Source organism: Rhyacophila brunnea, unplaced genomic scaffold (assembly GCF_057557595.1).
Source record: "Rhyacophila brunnea isolate RB1 unplaced genomic scaffold, BYU_Rbru_1.0 scaffold_1, whole genome shotgun sequence".
In the NCBI taxonomy this organism is placed as follows: Eukaryota; Metazoa; Arthropoda; class Insecta; order Trichoptera; family Rhyacophilidae; genus Rhyacophila; species Rhyacophila brunnea.
Genome location: NW_028232751.1, coordinates 29,260,406 through 29,280,775, shown reverse-complemented (window position 1 = coordinate 29,280,775; position 20,370 = coordinate 29,260,406). Strand labels below are relative to the sequence as shown.

General features: G+C 30.5%; 1 protein-coding gene across 1 annotated transcript; it reads right to left on the bottom strand.

Annotated features, from left to right (window-relative positions):
• Nucleotides 1-721: 721 nt before the first annotated feature.
• Nucleotides 722-19,797, bottom strand: LOC147079667 (farnesol dehydrogenase-like). The gene is made up of 6 exons (XM_085943720.1): nt 19,596-19,797; nt 14,315-14,486; nt 11,803-11,929; nt 8,867-9,002; nt 8,391-8,534; nt 722-921 (listed from the first exon to the last, which is right to left on the bottom strand). The coding sequence occupies exons 1-6, from the start codon at nt 19,725-19,727 to the stop codon at nt 880-882; spliced, it is 753 nt and encodes a 250-aa protein (XP_085799846.1). The 5' UTR covers nt 19,728-19,797; the 3' UTR covers nt 722-879.
• Between the last annotated feature and the right edge of the window lie 573 nt (nt 19,798-20,370).

Here is a 20,370-nt window from a genome sequence, read left to right as displayed (position 1 = left end):
ATAACACTAATAAACATTTATTCCAGAATCAGTATTTTAACAAGTTCGTTCGTTTATTCATTTATTTTTAAATACTTTTATACTGACAGAATAATATACCTAATCAATTCTTCGATGTAAATATTACAAAATTCTGAGAAATTTTAATATAATCTTTTTATACAGAATTTGGAACCAGTTTAGATAATGCTAGAAAAAAATCGAAGAACATTAATTATTACACCCACATCCATCGAAATGAGGGAGAGGGAGAATACATCCTTTATTTGCTTGTCAGTTTGTTTTTCAATTTTAGAAATCGCTGCTACGTGTACATTTTCTCTCACCTTACCGATTTTAATACGTCTTCTCTCTGTCTCGCTTTCTCCTACACATTTACTTACCTATGTTTTATCTCACGCGTTACAGACAGAGAGATAGATAACACAAAACAAATGTTATATTGTAATTCGTAAATATTGGCATCCATATATTGTATATTTTAAATCGAGATATCAATAATACTAAATTTGATTTCTAGATGGTGTCAAGATCTCTGAAAATTGAAGTAGGTATTCACGTATTTGTTTTAAGATTGTTTTGGATGTGCGTCCAAGTACCATTTTGGTTAAAAATGTTTCTAAGATATTTAAAACATTTATAATTTTTTGTGGTTATTCTAAATTATGTATATTTAATGAAGCATGTTACAATGTTGATATATATAATTAATAATAATAATCCATAAGTCATAAACTTGTTTATTTACTGGTAATTAGTAATTACATCCACATAGAGTTATAATATCCATTTTTAAACCATATTAATACTGAAATAGCCACACTATTTTCACAGCGAATCATCTTTTATATTGATTTACTTTGTTTAAAAAGAAAATACTTAAAACTTTTCATTCACATGCCTTATTGTCAGCTCCTGGATCTGAAAACGAATAATATTGGTATATAATTAATTGTATCATTACTATTTTTTACATACGTATTCGTTTGCCTATATGTAATTATGTATGTCGGGTTAGTAATAAGATGAAACTATAGCTGGGGAAGTTGGATTCGGGTTGAAATCAAATTATTAAGTCAAATTCAGTGGTCTTCGTCAAAATTTTTTCGTTTGACTATTTTTTTAAATAACCGATATGTATAGAGGGAAAAAATCCAAATTAACAATCTTCATTTTTCTAATTTTACAGATATGATAATCGAAGTCATATTATTTTTAAATTCTTCACAAACACACGTGCTTTTCATATCAGGGCTGCCAAATTTAGTGTTGTTCTTGACATCTCTAGCATTTATCTAGATTGCAAAAATCGCATCTTGCATATTATGACTTTAAAATTGTTATTTTTAATATCGCGAGAAGCTTTTAAATTACAATATTATTCTATATTTGAAGCCGAATGAAGTGAGGGATGTAATTTATTATAAATAATACAATCGTGAAAAAACTTTCTAAAATAAAAATACGAACCTTTGAACAGGATTGCGAATAACAGGGTTTGATAGCGAAAGACGCGAAGCAGAAAACCCATAACCGTTCCAATAACAATAATAACCCTAAATTGGCGAAACCGTCTCGTTTAGAAACAATGAAGCCCTAAAACCGTTAGCTTAATTTCAATATTAAAGTTCAGTTCCATATTTATTAAAATCAACTTATACTTTCGCGACGGCTAAAAGTTTCCAGTGGATCTTTGTGTAATTTTATTATAACAGGGGCAAACAAAGCTATTTTTGTTTCATTGTTATCATCATCATTTCAGCCACTTTAGATCCATTACAGAATAAAGACTTCGCCTTGCTGTCTCCACTCTCCTCAATCCTTAATCTTTCATCGCCACGAACATACACTAAACTTTATTATCTCATCGATACAACGGGCGGCTCTTGGTCTTAAAGATTGTGAGCGAGAAATCTCGTCTCGAATATTCTCGATAAATAATCAGAAAAGGTTAATCTCGAATCTCGATAAAAAAAACTTCTACAATTTTCTTTCTAGAAAAATCAACAAGGAGAAAGGGGAATTTGAAACGGAAAAAGAAACGTAATCCCTTAAATTCCTTCAGTAAATAAGCGGTAAAAAAAATATTGGGCAAGAAAAGCTAATGTAATGTTAAAAAATTGCAAGAAAAGTTTTAAAAACATATGGACAAAATATGATTTTTTATGCCAAAAGAGAAGAAGAAATCGATTTTATTGAAAAAAAATCGAATTCGGTTTCTCCGGGTATTAAAAGTCCGTTGAGCCAGATGAGTTATAAAAAAATATAGATATTTCTCGGGAAGTCAATATCAGTCTTGATTTCTCGAGAAAAAATATTCTTAAATTCTAGAATTCTCGCATCTTGAGAATAGAAAAATGTTGAGAAATCACAAGCTCTACTTAATCTAAATAATCAGACTTCTCCACCGATGCGGCAAACCCATCTCCAGATCGTGGTTTTTGCAATTTGTGGTATGTCTTTTGTTTTCTCCTATAGCAATTATTTATTTCTTTATCAATCTTTCGCCTTATGCCCATGACGCAATTCTTTATATCGCGTTATGTTACACCTAATTTTTAAACCTCTTTTAAAATGTAAATTACAAATCGTAGTTTCATCATGGGACACTTCTTCGTGCGCCGCAGTACGTGAAACATGTGTTCGTATAACATTTAAGGGGGGAGGCATGCCAGCAGAGGCACCCAGCGGGAAAATACGAAGCTTGCAATTTGAGACATTTTTTGATAATTCACAATTTCAACAGCTGTATTAATTAATAAATATGTAGGTACGAGGGTGGGTCAATAATTCCTTAGAATAAAGCATTAAAACAGTTTTTATTTTTGTATTTTTTTTTTATTTCTCAACATAATCTCCTTGGAGCTCAATACACTTGGTTAGACGTTTCTCAATTTTTTTTAAACCGTCAGAAAAATAAGTTTTCGGAAGGTCCTCAAAATAAGCATTTGTCCGATCGATGACTTCTTCATTTGAAAAAAAACGTTGTCCACTTAGCCATTTTTTTAAGTTTGGGAAAAGGAAAAAGTCACTGGGGGCTAAATCTGGCGAATACGGTGAGTGGTCGACCAATTCGAACTTCAATTCTTCAATTTTAGCCATTGATCGTAAACATGTGTGAACACGGGCATTGTCCTGATGAAAGAGGATTTTTTTCCTGTTTAAATGAGGCCGTTTTTCTTCAATTTCGTTTTTTAGCTGGTCCAATAAAGATGCATAATAATCCCCTGTTATTGTTTTTCCTTTTTCCAAATAGTCAACGAAAATAATTTCACGTGCATCCCAAAATACAGTAGCCATAACCTTACCAGCTGATTTTACGGTTTTCGCCTTCTTTGGACATGGTTTGTCTTCGCAATCCACTGCTTTGACTGTTCTTTCGTCTCGGGAGTATAGTGGTGTATCCATGTTTCATCTACAGTCACAAAGCGACGAAAAAATTCATCTGGATTGCGTTGCATGAGCGACAACAGGGCTTTAGAGGCCACCACCATATTGCGTTTATTGTCGACTGTGAGCAAACGCGGCACCCATCTTGCAGAAATATTTTTCATGCCCAATTTGTCATGTAAAATAGAAATGACGCTACCTTTTGAGATCCCTGTAACCTCAATTATCTCACTCAACTTTAATCTTCGGTCACTTAACACCATATCGTGGATTTTATTGATCATTTCTGGTGTAGTCACCTCTACAGGACGTCCTGAGCGTGGTTCATCCTTTGTTGATGTACGACCACGTTTAAATTCATTTAACCAGTTATAAATAGTTGCAAGTGAAGGAGCAGATATGCCGTGAACTAAATCCAACTCATTTTTTATTTCCTTTGCTGTTAACCCTTTTATATTAAAATGTTTAATAACAGCTCTAAACTCAATTTTCTCCATTTTCCATTTTTCCATTTTCCACAAGCAAATTTTTTTTTTAAATGTACGAGAAACACACAACAACCCGACCAATCTGATTGAAACTTCGCAGCATACTGAATCGGTAGTGCCGCTGCATGAAAACAAACCGCTTACAGTACTAGTCGCGCCACCTGTCGGCTTTTCTAAGGACCTATTGACCCACCCTCGTATCTTAAAACATTAAAAAGATTTTATTTTAAGTCAAAGATAAACTTACAATTGTAAAAAAAATGTAATAAAATGTGAATTTGTTGCAGGGTCCCATCTTATTACTACATTATATTTTATGGTCATATTTATTATTAAAATTTAGCTTAAGTTTTAAATTTTTTAACGTTTAGATTTTTGACTAATTAATCGTTTTAATATTTTTCATATTGTAAATAAATTCTTAATTCCTTTTGTAATATATTATGTAGTATCATGTAAGTATTCATAATTGATGATTTTTATAAGTATATTAATTATCAAAAAAGCTATTTGTGGGAATTGGAAAAATATTATATTATGTACTTAAGTCATTAAAATAAAACACAACAATTAGTTAGTGTTCATCCACAGTTCAAATACGGATATTATAGGATACCGAAGTTATAAAATGTTCCTAATGCTGATTTTAATCTTGAAATAAAATCATTTTTAGTACATATACCTATGTATTACCGTTTTATTTATGAACTTATATTATTTGATATTATTTTTATAATGCCTTCCTTAAGGTGAAACCTTTACTGAGCCGTTTTTAAAGAGGCATCTAGCGGAAAAATATGAAGCTTGCAATTTGAGATTTTTTTTGATAATTTACAATTTCAGCTGTATTAATTAATAAATATGTATCTGAAAACATTAAAAAGAACAATTTTTTTATTTTAAGTCAAAGATAAACTTACAATTGTAAAAAATGTAATAAAATGTGAATTTGTTGAATCGGACCGCACCCTATTATTACATATATTTTATGGTCATATTTATTATTAAAATTTAGTTTATTACGTTTTCTAAACATCACCTAAGAGATTTTTGACTAATTCATAGTTTTAATATTTTTATATCTATTTTAAAAAACATCGATTTTTATAAAAAATATAAATTTGATATAAATAGAATTCAAGTTAGCAGCACAAGCGTAGGTAGAAAGAGATTATCTTTATTATTAGAATATTATGGTTTCAAATGTTTAAACAGATTCATTTTCAATGTTTGAATAAATAAAACATTTAACATGTAAAATGTGTTATTTAATTAATTTTGCATATTATTGATCATTATAGATAAGTACGTAGTACCTTAATTTTTACATATTATACTGATAATAACACATCCATCATCAATCTATCATCATCCATCCAAATCATTTTGAATATTATGATCAGTGACGTCCCATATGGCAGGCAGACTATGCGCCGCATATGGGCGGCCGTTATCGGAAAGGCTCGGGAATGAATCTGTTTATATAATTTACTCATACCTATAAAATTTTATATTATTTCTCAGATAATTTTAAATGCATTTATTTAATAATAAATTCAGTTTACTGTGCGAAACAACATCTCCAAAATATAATTAATAGGTAAATCAAATATTACGCATGTAGTACGAAAATATTTTTTTTTCGATTAGGCACATGTTCAAACACGCGCGTTAACATGATCAGCTTAACCAATGGGAAATGCCAATAGAAAAAGTGTATTTAAAAAAAAAATCTGTGGTCAATAATTGTTATAAAACAATCATTATTCGTAGGAAGTTTTATCACATTTTGAATGGTCAAAGACATAGGTTATAATCAGTATCTTTAGAATCATCTTCGAATATGTTAATCGTGCCCATTTTTTAATAATAAAATGCCTAATTCTTGTCAAATTTGAGATCACAGAGATTATAAATATAATTTTTCATCGTAAATATTTCACTATAATGTTAAAATTAATTTTACTAATGGTTTTATAAATGCGTTTAAAAATGAATAAATCTAAAAAATCTTAACACCACTGTACATAGATGTACTGAAATACGACTATATTCTAAAACATTAAATCGAGAGGGTTAAAAGAATACTATTCTATGTAATAAAAATACTTTATGCAGTCATCAAATGTTTAAAATAAATATAAAGGATAATAAGGCTTCAAAATTATATAAATAGATTATCTACAACGTTTAAGAAATATCCAGGCGTATGCTCTGAAAATATCATAAAATCTCCATTTTGACCTACGTGGCGCATGTGGGCCCTTAAGACCAGAATTGGTTAATGAAATAACAACTATTCATCATAAAAAGTATGTTAATATAATCTCCATTCTGTGAAGCCAGTGTATTACGTATTATAAGTATAAAACAATATTCTGTTTATTAAGAATTCGCACATATTCACATATTTTTTTTAGATTGAAGTCAAAATGTTCAACTAATGTACTCTATCGGATAATTCTTCAATGGAAAAGAGCCTGTTTAATCCTAATATTTTAAAAATCACGCGTCACGCCACTCACTACTACATTATATTTATTTTAGTTTTCTGACACATTTGCTTTAAACGATTCACGCCCCTGCCTTACATTATCAGAATTGACAAAATTATGTCATACGACCATATTAGGTATTATATGACCAAGTTGGCCTGATCGCATGATCAAACCAAAACGTCTACATAGGGCAGGGTTAACGAACCTTTTTACGTACGAGTGCCAAAATTTCCCAAATAATATATTTCGACTGTCTGACGTGCCAAGCAGTTTTTCGTGGCGAAAAAAAGAGTTTTCTAAAAAAATAGTTTTTAAGAATTCTATTAAAATAGCTTAAAAATTACAATTTGTTGTTGATATTCTATCGCCGTATTTCTAGCCGAAGGCTTATCTTTTATTCTTAGAATATTTTGTTCCTTATTTTCAAAATTCTCAAAGATATCGTGGAAGCATTTAAACTACTTGTTTTTCATATTAAACATTTATTATATTTTAATGACTGTCGATAATAATAAATTTCATAAAGTTAGTTGATTGAATATTTTTATGTTTAATTGCCTGATCCTAAGGCCCGACCTATGGAATTGTATATTTACATTAAGCATAATGATTATTCTTAAAGTGCTATTGTATATATTATGCGATTTGTCGATGCTTGAATTTTGACGTTTCCGTTTGCAAAAACAAATTTCTTAAACCATTTTTGAAACAATGGAAATTAAACATACCTATTATTAATATAAATTTATACAATATATGTATAATCTTATTAGTGTTATTAACATAATAATAATTATACAAAACCAAAGAAAATATACCTGGCTATGTCGTCATTATTTTTTAATATTATGTTATAAAAGTAAGTAGGTACCTATCTACCTACTCATATATTTATTTGTAAGACTTTACTGTAAGAAATCATTTTTTAAATATATGTACTTATAATATAAAATAGTAATTTATTTTCACTTCAAAATGAAACATTCGCGTGCCATGCAAAATCATCTCGCATGCCACTAGTGGCACGCATGCTATAGGTTCGCAACCCCTGACATAGGAAATACAACATACAATAATATATAGAAATACCATTGCTTTTTTTCTAAATCTCACAACATGGTTATCATTAATTTATAAACTAAACAAAAAAGCATAAGTAAGCAAAGTGAAAACCTTCGTCGTCGGCAATAATTTAAATATTATAAATATTTTTTTACTTTAATTCACATTCCAAAAAAATCAGCAATCTGGCACGACGGTAAAATTACTGTTAATTTGGACCCCAGCGCCATCCCGCCAGTGCAAATTATTATCTTGTTATAAGCAAGTCAAAAAAATTATAACGGTCTCATATCTCTGTTGAAAGGGACATTTTATGACGCAATGCTTGTGCTGCGAGTCGTCAACCCTGCGGAAAATGTAAATTAGCAACGTTAGAGACCCCTAAACTTTTTTCTCTCGAACCTCTCTTACTTAACCTTTAATTTATTTAGCAAGAGAATTTTCAATTATTGTTGACGAAAAGCTGGTTGCTTTATAGCAAAGTGCGAGATTACAAGAGATTTGTCTAAACAATCCAGAATTATTATGTTTTTACATCATACTTTTTATGTTATTGAACTATCTACTATCTTTTAAAATTGTTAGTGTCATTCATAATAAGAATTCATTCGGAGGAATATTTCTATGTTATTTGAATATAAGTACACAATGCCTGCAGGACATGTATGCTCAATTTTACTGTAATCTCAATTATAATAATTTAGATTAATTTTTTTTTTTACAACGGTGTGAAAATTACAATAGCAACCTATCCATAAATTTAGCGTATGTCGTAAAAATTCAGTGATTTTATCACATCATTTTAATTTAGACTATCCGTGTGACCAATCTGGATTTGAAATAGTTATATATGTACCCTTGCAACAGTATAATTGTAGTAAGTAAATGAAAATGATATTTATGCACGCGTAAAGTTTGAAAACCGTTATCGTGGAGATTTTTAAATAGTTACCAAAACAGATGGCGGTGTGCTGAGTGCAAATAAAATGGCATTGGTGACATCATCAGGCATGATGTACTCCAACTTAGAGGCCCTCAAATCCTCCAAACCTTCTCCCTCCAGAATCTCCGTTTTCACGATTCCCGGAGAAATACTCTGGAAAAATAAAAATGATCTTCAACAATATAACTACTATATTATGTAGGTAACTAGAATACGACTTATAGATTTTGACTGTGGTACGTATCACTTCACACTATGACATGCCAGCCAAAATATAGCCACCATACTGTAAGTAATATCTTCGCCATATTTCTTTAGTGCCTGTATATTTAAATTTACTTTTAATGTAATATTAAGATTTAAGAAGAAGGCTAAGATCGATTAGTTACCTCCCTCGTGAGAAATTCACTACTAAAACATACTTTTTCGAATAACCCGGTCAACCCAGGAACCAAATATTAATAATATATTTAACATAGTCGTACCGTAATTTTGATCATGGATCTCAGTTGAGACATTTCGTTTCTGAGGACATCACTGAAGGCTGTCACAGCGAACTTTGTTGCTGGATATAGATGCATTTTCAAGCCTTCCAAAAATGTGACCTTGTGGCCCAGGACGCTAAAAAAAATTAGGTAATACGTCATAATATCAGTGAAAAATAAATTTTACACCACGCCTATAAACACACTAAAGCTCACAAAAACGCCTATTACATAACGCATGTATTAAATTTATATACACCATAAACAAATGCAATTCTAATCATATCTATACTTTATAATCAATGACAAAGAAGAGGTGCGAACAATATCCATCGACTGTGCACTATTATAGCACGATTACAAGTGTATGACAGCAGTACGCATTGTCGCGACCTCAGAGTAATAATATTATAAAGAATGTGGGTATTGTTCGGCAAAATGAAGCCGTCTTTCTTGCGTATAACGCACAGTAGAGCCTTAATTTGATTATCATTAACTTAACTATTAAACGTTATTCCATCATGTTGCTTCTTAGTACGGCTACCAAATTTAAACAAAACATAACATACAACCATATTTTCTACTAAATTAACTAAAAATAATTACCACCAACTCTATATTTAACACAAAAACAATAAATTTCAGGAACACGTGCTCGCAGTTTTTAAATGACTAGTTATCCAAATTAATATTTACCGGGGACGTGACACAAAATATTTAATTCAACCGTAGGAATTCTATCTTACTCTAACGCATATTGCGGATATATAAGCGTGCCGAACGCTTTCTCACTCGAAGATTAAGATTTCCGAGACAGTCACCAATTTCGCGATTAAAAAAATCGGTGCTTGTGCTTATGTACCCGCGTTAGAAGTTATACTTCTTTGGCGTAACAATACAAAAACAAAACTTGTGATAATCTAGATTCTTTGACTAGCTCTTAATTATCTCGTTATTTTTATTTTTAAAGTAACAACTGACACGTTTGTTAAGGAATTGCAAATGGCCGACAATAATAATTTCGTTGCCTAGGCAATGGAACAATTCTACTATCAAACTTGCGTTTGTATACAGCTGACTGATTCGCAGCTATTTTCATACTGTCGCCACGGTGTGCGCGCGCAGTTCTCAATTTCACTGTCGCCCCATAAGAGGTACCTATAACTTCAAAATTTACTTATTTCCACAAATAACAACATGAAGAAATTAATGAAATCGATATTAGGTATATTGTTTACAAAGCATTAAACAACTATTAAACATAATAATTATTAAGCATTATAAATAATTTTAAATCAAACGATGTTTATCACGTGATTTAATTCTGTCGTACATGGTTTACAGAGGAGTTCCCAAACTTTTTCATTGAACATTCAAATTTTAAATTCAAATCACACGTAATGGAGACTGGCACTGAAATGTTAAATTAGATTTATGAGTGTATATAATAACAAAAAATCCATTTTCATACATTAAAAATGATTGACATACTAGTGAAATAACTATAGAGCAGCGCCTTTATTCCAATGCATTCACCCCGAATGGAATGTAATAAAGGCACAGGAGCACTAATATCACGCGCTAGCAAAATATAATATATCAGTGATTCCAAAGTTTGCAGCGTGTCATGTAGGTACCCCTTGAAATCCATCTGTGTATAAAAAGAGGTAGGCACAACAACTTGTGAAATATGTTAATCCATCTGTGTATAACCAGAGGTAGACACAACAACTTGTGAAATGTGTTAATCCATCTGTGTATAACCAGAGGTAGGCACAACAACTTGTGAAATGTGTTTTTGCTCTGCTCAGGCCAACCCCTTGATTCGCCAGTCATCGCGTTTGATTCATTCGTTATCATACCTATATAAAAGTGAATGCGAAGTAGGTACAAGATAATAATATGCAGTGTGGTTTTTTTATTTTAAATGTTTGATTGTGTGAAATGAGACGTGATAATAATATAATGCTTAGACCGGTAATTCACACTCAGACATTTTACTGATAATAAATTTGCAAAGATTATTTGTTAGAAGACACCGGAGAGAAGATTCCTAATATACATCAACTCATTAAGGTGATACATCAGTGAAACGGCAAATAATTTTCAACTATAGGCGCGACGAAATTTTGGACTCGCTTGCATTCTGAGAGAGAACGATGAGCTGGAGACACGTCACTTTGTTTCGTAACGGCGACGGGCGTATTAATTCTTAAATCGTGTAAATATGACCAAATACGTTACCCATTTACTTTAAAAAGAAGACATGTCAATGAACATATTATTATTGTTACTAATAGAACAATAAACAGAACATACAATGGACGTATGTTGGATTTATATGACAAATTATATTTCGTTTGGCATGCGTCATTTGCACCCACGACCCGCAATACGCGCATCGCTAGCCACGATCTTTTTAGACCGTGCCTCAACTGAGATACAACCTTAACGAAAGTAGTGGGTTTCAGACGGTAGTGGTTATGATTTATAGATTATAAAAAACCTACGTCATATAAGCTGGATCATTGGATACGAAAATAAACAAAAAAATAGCATCATTTACATAACGTATGTTATAATTATGAGTATTCATATGTTATACGAGTGCTGTAAACTACGTCTGCGTCTGTGTTGGTTACTCAAATTACTTTTCCCACCATTCATGAGAATGTTTACACAAATATGATACATGCCAGAATACATTATTTTTTTTATAATTTGAAGTAAGCAGTATACTCGCGGGCTACATACACAATTTTACGAACCACACATTGGGGAGCTTTTTTGTGGTGTGTGATAAATAAGATAATATTAAAATTTTATTCGAGATTAAATAAATTTTGAAAAACTTTTCAATAAAAAGAATCTGACGTTCTTACACTTGAGTAAATATATTATAGGTATATTCAGAATTAATTTGAAATAACTTTTACCTATTTATATTGATGATATGTCCTGCACATTTTCTTTCTGTCATTGATTTAATAGCTTCTTGGGCACAAACGACCATTCCGATTATATTGGTATTGAAAATTTCCTTGACATCGTTCGCAGAAGATTCTAGAACAAAAATTGGTAATATTAAATTAAGCGAATTAAAAAAATGGAAAAACAAATATACTACTACTATACTAGACTGTACAGACGGTGGAATTCAGGGATCGCTGGAGAAACATAACAATGATATTTTAAAGAAAATAGAAGAACACAAAAACTATAAAAATGGAAAACATAATTAATTACGATATTGTAGGAGAGTAATCTTGTTTTGTTTCTTAACATGCATTTTAAAGTAGTAAATATTTTCACAAGTGGATTTCTGCAGTGCATAAATATTGTTGATTAGTTTATGAATTATTTATAAAAAGAAAATTTCCTCATTGTGTGTCCGCGACCAGTTTAAAACCTAACACTGGAAACGAAATGTTGAGAATTCGTTCCAATTTTCAGAGACGACTAAAGAATTTTATAATTCTGAATGCCGGGAAATCTTTTTCAAACACAATTTTGGAATCCTGTTTTTTAGTCCCTTTGCATAATAACAGGATTTGCATTCAATTAATATACTATATAGGTAGGTAGGTACTGGTGTGGAAATATTTTTAGCATCAAATTACTTTGTCTATTATAATGATTATTATTATGATAATAATAATTGTGTGACGTCCACACGTGAATAAGTAGTGAGTTGCTAAATACTTGTCACTTTAATGACATAAAAGCTAATAAAAATATTTTTTCAAATCCTAAATTTATAATTAATTTTGCAACATTCAAACAATATGTACATTTTTATAATATTAATAATAAAATTATCGTCACTAAATTGGTAAGTAGCTCATATAAAATCTGAAATGGGTACTGTTAAATCTTCCTATATAAAATTCTTTGTTTTTATATAATATATTGGAAATTAATATTAAGTACCTACATTTAAATTCGTAAAAAGGATAGCGTCACAATAATATTATTATAATATTGTATTCAACTTTGACTACGATCTCATGTCGTACATACAGTGACATCTTTGAATGAGGAGCCAAAACTTACACATCATTCTGTTAATTTTTGATAAAATTTTATTATTACTTTTGTCAATAATTAATTACTGCTAATGGGGAATGTAATGCTACCTACGGGCCTCTAGCGATAAAATACAAAACATAGAATTTATAACATTTTACTAGGGTGAATGAAGCCTTTACTCAGCATTTCTAAAAGAGGCACCTAGCGGAAAAATACGAAGCTTGCAATTTGAGACATTTTTTGATAATTTACAATTTCAAAAATATGTAGGTATCTGAAAACATTAAAAAGAAAAATATTTTTTTATTTTAAGTCAAAGATAATCCTACAATTTGAAAAAAAAGGGTATAAAATGTGAATTTTGTGCAGGGTCCCTCGTTATTATTACATATTATTTTATAGTCATATTTATTATTAAACTTAGTTTGTTAAGTTTTCTATTTTTTGTGATTTTTAACTAATTCATCGTTTTAATATTTTTTATATTCATTTTTAAAAAACATCGATTTTTAAAAAACTATAAATGTGTATAACTTGAAATTCTTTTTATTTATATAAAATCTTATTTAGGTATGGTCCCAATATGTCCCAAATAATATCTTCATTCACATCATAATATAATATTATTGTGCTTATGTTTAATATTATATTAGTATAAGTACTTAGTTTATTACGTTTTCTTTTATGTATAGAATATGTTTTTGAACAATACGTAGTTTTCTATTTTTTGCTAAGTATATAAGTAGGTACTTTAAAATAATATATTTTTTTATAAAAAAAATAATAATTCTGTTTAACTAAAATACAGCATTTCTGAAGCAATTGATGGAGTTTGAAATAGACAAGGGGAGTGGCAGCATTGCCAACTTGCTTCTTGCCAGGTCAACGATATTTGAATAGGCATCTAGCTTGCAAAATTCGCATCTGGCGTATGATTTTCCACAATGAAGCTGGAATATTATACAACATTTGCTTCAAAATCAACATTCTGATCTCTTGTACATTTTGTCTTACAAATAAATAAAACGTTATATACCAAATGATGACCAAATTTCTTACCTGGATTCATTTTTAATTTTATGACTTATTTTATCAGTTGTAAAACACTAAATTATTCTTCGTTATTTGTTCTTTGTAAAATCATGTAAATAATTAGGACATCATTTTTTGAAATGCTAGTTTCTAGACACTTTTTAAATTTTGAAAAAATCTAGCATTTTTTTTCTGCCATCTAGCTTATTTTCTTCCCTTATCTGGCATATTTTTGTGAATGACAGTTGACAACACTGGGGAGTGGAGACATCAAGATGGTTAACACCCACCATGGTGCTGTTGCTGTAGTCCGATTATGACATAAATAATTTTATGTCATAATCGATTTTCTAAATATATAATATATAAGATAAAATATTTTCTTACCATGAATATAATTTAGACCCTTTGCAATCCCAGCATTATTAATAAGGATGTCGATTCCTCCATACTGTTGTTTTATGGACTTAAACAGTCCGGGGATTGCATCAGTATCCATAAGGTCAAATTTCATTGCGTGGATTTTACCATGCTTATGTTTTACTTGACCATTCAATGCCTGCAATAAATTAATCGTACTATTAAATTGTAAATTAAAATATTTTTTTAAATTCCAACGTACTATCTATAAGCTTGATGCATAGAATGTCGACACTGTGTAAAATAACTACATAATTACAATTAGGGATTACAATACCGGTATTTCAAAAACGGTATTCAATTATTTATCGATACCGAAATACCGGTTTCAAAAATACAAAATACCGGTATTTTCGGTATAAAGAAAGCATGACTTGATGTTTCTCTAAAATGATTTTTTTTATTTTTTCATTACTTACTTACTATATTATATATTAAATTTAGTGTATAAGTTGTATGCTACCAAAACGCAAATATATTGACGTAAACAATCAAAAGTTAAATAACTGTAAATAAAATCCCTCAAATATACTTATAGAATTTTCGCGATGAATTAACAAATTTCGGTATGTAGATACTTTAAGTTGTTATAAAATAGTGTTTCAAATAGATTTTAATAGTTATATTTGATAGGTACTTCTTTTTTTCTACAATATGTTTTGATGAATACCGGTATTCAATAAAAATACCGAATTACCGGTATTGATATATTCAGATACAACTGTAAAATATATGTAAACTGCACAATTTAATGTAATCAATAGTTAGCAAAAAACTTATATATTTTGATAATTATTGCTTTATCAGTGATAATTCAGTCCTAGCAAAAAATATATTATGAATGAATTGGCAGTAGGTACGTCCAAAAGTGTACATTAGTATTCATAAAAATCTTCATCGTTCAATCAAGTATTTTCAACAATAAAATAAGATTTGTACGGAATGGATCAATAATTCAACATTCCGAACAAAAAATAAAATATCGTTGTTCAAACATTTTCAAACATTGATAGTAGTAAAAAATATAAAAACAAGTTTTAAAAACACGTTATATGTACGCAGGTGGAGCATAAAATAATTAAAAACATATTACAAAGTTTCTTACTTCGGGAAAAAAATCTTTTTGCCTCAATATGCTATATCAGAATATATTGAAAATCAAGATATTTGTTTAATTGCAGAGAGCGATAAACGCATCTTAAAATAATTATATTACATGTAAATATTTATAGAATATTTATAATATATGTAACCGGAGGTTATTTCAAGGTTATTTTAGATTAGTATATTGACTTAAAATAGTCATAGAATGGCCCCCACAAGGGGGCTTATAGGTATCTTGGTTTTTTACCCGGGCTCAGGAGGGGTCCGACGTGGCGAGTCGACCAGATAAGTGAGATAAACATACATCACAAATTTGCCATAATAGTACAACATTTTGAGTTTTTTAGTACAAAAAAGCTATTTTCCTTCGATAATGTTATTATTTTTTTTATAACCATGTGGCTGTACGATACTATTTTTAATTGTGTATTGACACTCAATGTATGTATTAAAATATTCAAAAAACACTAAATATATACATTAATTTTACAGCGTACACCATTTGGAAAACGCTAGGTACTGTAGAGCGTCACACTGACTGTATCCTTAGCAAAGGGTAGGGGACCCGCCATATATCCTAGCCTGGGGCCCCGCTTCAGGATGTGGTACCCATGGTCATTAGTACATTAGTCTAAGATTGTGTAATTTTCCTTCACTTTCAAATTCATCAAACATGTCAAAACAATATTTACTCGAAACTATATACATATATTATCGAGCCTAAGCCAAACAGACATTAGGGAAATTATGGTATGGATTGTTAGATCTTTAAATACTAAATTTTAGAATATTATCTTCAGCGTCTTAAAAGTGCATCAACGAGAAATTTTCCGTGCCGAAGATACAAAAATTTTTGTGAAAAAATTTAATGGAATCAATAAAATTGTTTTTTTCCTCTTTAATGATGCAAATTGTCACTGACGCCCGTTTCGCTTAGCAAGGTTGATATATATATAGGTATATGCTACCGAACTAATTAGCTATTCAAATTTCAATTAATTCAATTTACATAAACAATGCGATATCACCTTGGTATGTCATTTCCTACATTTAATTTTAATATGTACATAATAATTTATTACGATAACTATAACTAATTATTCTTAGCAGCTGACGAAAGCCAACGGTTTCGCTAAACAAGAGTTAGTTAAACAAGATTTGTATTGGACAAACAAGAAAAATTTTGTAGTGGACAAATAAGAATACGAGCTAATAAAAGTGTGGTAAAATAGATTCATTTTTGCAATGATACCGTAATTTGGACAAATTTACTACTAACTGGATAACGACGAATACATTTTGGCTTATTTTTTTTTGACATTCATTAAAAAGTGATAGAGGAGAAAATATTCTATCATACGCTTGCCAACTAGACATGGGTATCTAAGATAATCCTGGGGCATGAACCGTATTAAAATTAAACTGCTTAAAACCGGACAAATATTACATTTAATTTCACTGTTATGATAACAATGATATTGTCCCGATAACATTATCATTTCCCTTTTTAGATTTATTCAATAGGACGATTACCGATTTTCTTCAAAATAAATCAACATTTTACCTCCAATATTCACCATATTATGTCACATAGTTATATTGAAGAAACTTTACACAAGAAATAGCTGTTACACCTTTTTCCAATCCATTTTCTTTCTCAATCGAAAAACAAAATCAAGTATTTTTACCACAACAATCTAAATGTCCGAAAAATAAAACTATCTTTGCAAAAGTGACAAATTAGCAATAAAATCATGTCAAACTAACATTAGAGTGAAAGTCCACAGTAAGGTAAAAACCGTGCTGCCATATTAAATACATTTTACAGTGAGTAATGAAATATACCAAGTTTAGTCAAAGCGTATCATTATTACTAGATTTATTTCACTATTATATTAAAATCCACCACTATGTGGTTAATACACCAATCCAAATCTGATGTCTAACGACAGTTAAGCGGGAGCCACATTGAGGTGCATGTCACGATGCATGTTGCCTACTGTCACGCTGTCGCGCCGAAAATTTAGTCTGTGGTTCCGTCATTTTGCAGAATATTTTGAACGGAGAAGGTCTCCGTAAATTCACTGAATAATGGCACTGATGAAGAGTGCCTACTATAATGTATTAGTAATTTGAATTATTATTAATTATTCATGCTAATTCCTATTAATTTTAATAGTTTATACGTGTGTGTACGTTAAAATTACGTTTGACATAACATCCATAATATATAATATTTATAAATAGAACCCAACTTGCAGACCATAGATAATAGACAACATTTTCATAGAAAATACATAGTGCCAACCGCTAAAAACAAAAAATCGTGATTTTGACATGATATTCAAAAAGCGCAGGCATGTGGAATATGATAAAAAAACGTTCAAAACGTCATGCAGGTGTTGATGCAGTGCAGTTCAACGTGAAGTACCCCCATTGTTGTTTTAATGATTACGGCAGATTTTGCCAACTGGCAATGTTCGTGTAAAGGTTCAAAGTGTGCTACGGGATAGGAGCATCAGTCTGATAATATTGTAACACCAAGAACAACAAGGTTACACACTTTTTTCCCCATAGCGGCAGTAGACGTAGGCGTGACAGTAGACGACATGCACCTCAATGTGGGTCGCGCTTTACAATAATTAATATTATTCAAAATCTAAACATTGTGTATTAATACTCTATAGAAAATGAAACATTGTTTTCAAGTATCTATCATAATGTTTTACATTATCTATGAATTCCGACAGCCCAAATAGTTCTATTTTTAAATTAAAAATATTTCGCATAAAAAAACAAAATCGGCTTACCTACTCTGGTAACGATGCAGTCAGTAAAGTATTAATTAGGGTGAATAGGTAAATGTAGTTTTATATACCTAGATTTTTTTATGGTTGCCTAGCTTTAGGAAATATTTTACGCTGCTGTGGTGTATAATATGGTTTCAATTATTTTCACGAATATTTTGGTAACATTATAAAGAATACGAGACGTTACAATTAAACATGATTAATTTTGACAGCGCGATTAAAATATCGTGAAACCCACCAAATTGTAGAAGACGAATATTGACATGATATCTCTGAAAATGTCGATTTCTCGAAGAAATAGGGGGGGGGGGTTATAAAATCTTTAAACATATTAAGGACTAGGTACCTATCTGTTGAAAAACATTTAAAAAATATCATGTACACAATTTTTAATCCCTTACAAACAGATGCCATCTTGGCTATAAAATTAACACCATTACCAAAAATGAAAACTTACTAACTAATAAATTCAAACATACGTTTAGGGGTCGTCCACATATGACTTCACACGATTATCCCCCCTCCCCCTCATCGTCATATTTCGTCACATAGCCTAATATCACCTGTCTATATAATGTCACATTTTGACACCCCTTTCCTAAACGTTAAAAAACAGGGGAAATTTTTTTAAATATTTATCCTTAAATCTTCAATCCCCAATATTGTGTTTTTAGACCCTTTTAATTTTTTTGTTTACTTTGTGACATCACAATATTTTCTCTGACCCTCCCCCCTTCCAGGGTGTGACGTCATATATGGACGGCCCCTTAACTATTTTTTACAAATCTCCGAGTTTCTAAAAGATTCATCATGATGCCAACTATCAATTATATTTTTGGTGGAAACTCATTATATTAAATAAATATATAATAATATAAAGATAACCTTATCCCCATATTAGGTAATTGGGAAAGAGGGGTCTAAAAAATTTGAAAAAAGCTATGCAAAGGCATTAATGAATACATGACAAAATAAGATAATAATATGTAATTAAAACTAAGCACAATATTCACAAAATTTCATATTTGAATAATGATCTGTTTCATCCGCTTCGAAGGATATTTTCAGCAGTCATTTATTTACACACCAATGCTTTTAAAAATATTGTGAATACGTGTCTAATATTATTATTATTGTATACTTCATAAGCACTAGTTTAAAACAATAAAAAGCACAGAACGTCCCAATTTTAACTTCATTTTGACAAAAATATAATCAGTCTTATCCTCTTTGATTGTTGATACTGCCAACAACTGTTAGTTGTGAACAACGAGTACAAAAAAAAACTTAATTATGTTTTAATATCTCGAAACATTAAATTTTAACACGTTTACCTGTATTTTTTCAATCCTCCTGGCAAAACCAATGACTTCTAAACCAGAATTGGCCAGACCAACCGCTATCGAAGCTCCAATTCCTGAGCTGGCACCTGTCACCACCGCGATTTTCCCCTGCCAACGTTCCATTGTGAATGATGTTTTTCAGTGAGTCTTTTTCGCAATACTGTGTTATTCCAAATTTGTTGGAACACGCACTAGATTCAAATCTACTTTTCTCGCATATATATATATGAATTTATATTTACTAACAATTATAACTTAGAATGACAATAATGACAGGTTTTTTTTAAAGACGTGCGTGACACGTTCTATAGAAACAAACAATTAAATATAATCGTATTTCTAAGTGGCTTAATATTTCAAGGTTAACAAGCTTATTATTAAATTCTTCAGTCGTTATTCTGAAACACTAATACAAATTTTTATTTATAAAACTATAAAAGATGTATATAAAAAAACCTCAGTGTCAGTATTGGATCGGGTGCGTTTCTAACTTTGGACGGATACTGATTACTAATGGATAGATGGATAGTGAAATCGTGACTAGGCATGGAATCCGCAGGCGATTTTCCTAATTTGGATTTTCTAGTGACGTTAGATTGGCCCTTGGAAATATTTGCTCAAACCAACATCGTCAAACAGTGACTATCGTAGTGCAATAAGTACTTAATGCGCTGACTTTCTCAACTCTGTGTTCCGGGTTTGTTTCCCGGTGTGATCACGGTAATTATATAATATTTGTTTCTCACACCTGGATGTATCTGTGGTT

Excerpts from the sequence above, each read along its gene's own strand:
- LOC147079667 (XM_085943720.1), bottom strand. The coding sequence starts at position 19,727 with ATGGAACGTTGGCAGGGGAAAATCGCGGTGGTGACAGGTGCCAGCTCA. Across the intron at positions 11,930-14,314 it reads GGGTCTAAATTATATTCATG|AATCTTCTGCGAACGATGTC; the intron begins GTAAGAAAATAT and ends TTTTTGTTCTAG. Across the intron at positions 922-8,390 it reads GCACACCGCCATCTGTTTTG|ATCCAGGAGCTGACAATAAG; the intron begins GTAACTATTTAA and ends ATTCGTTTTCAG.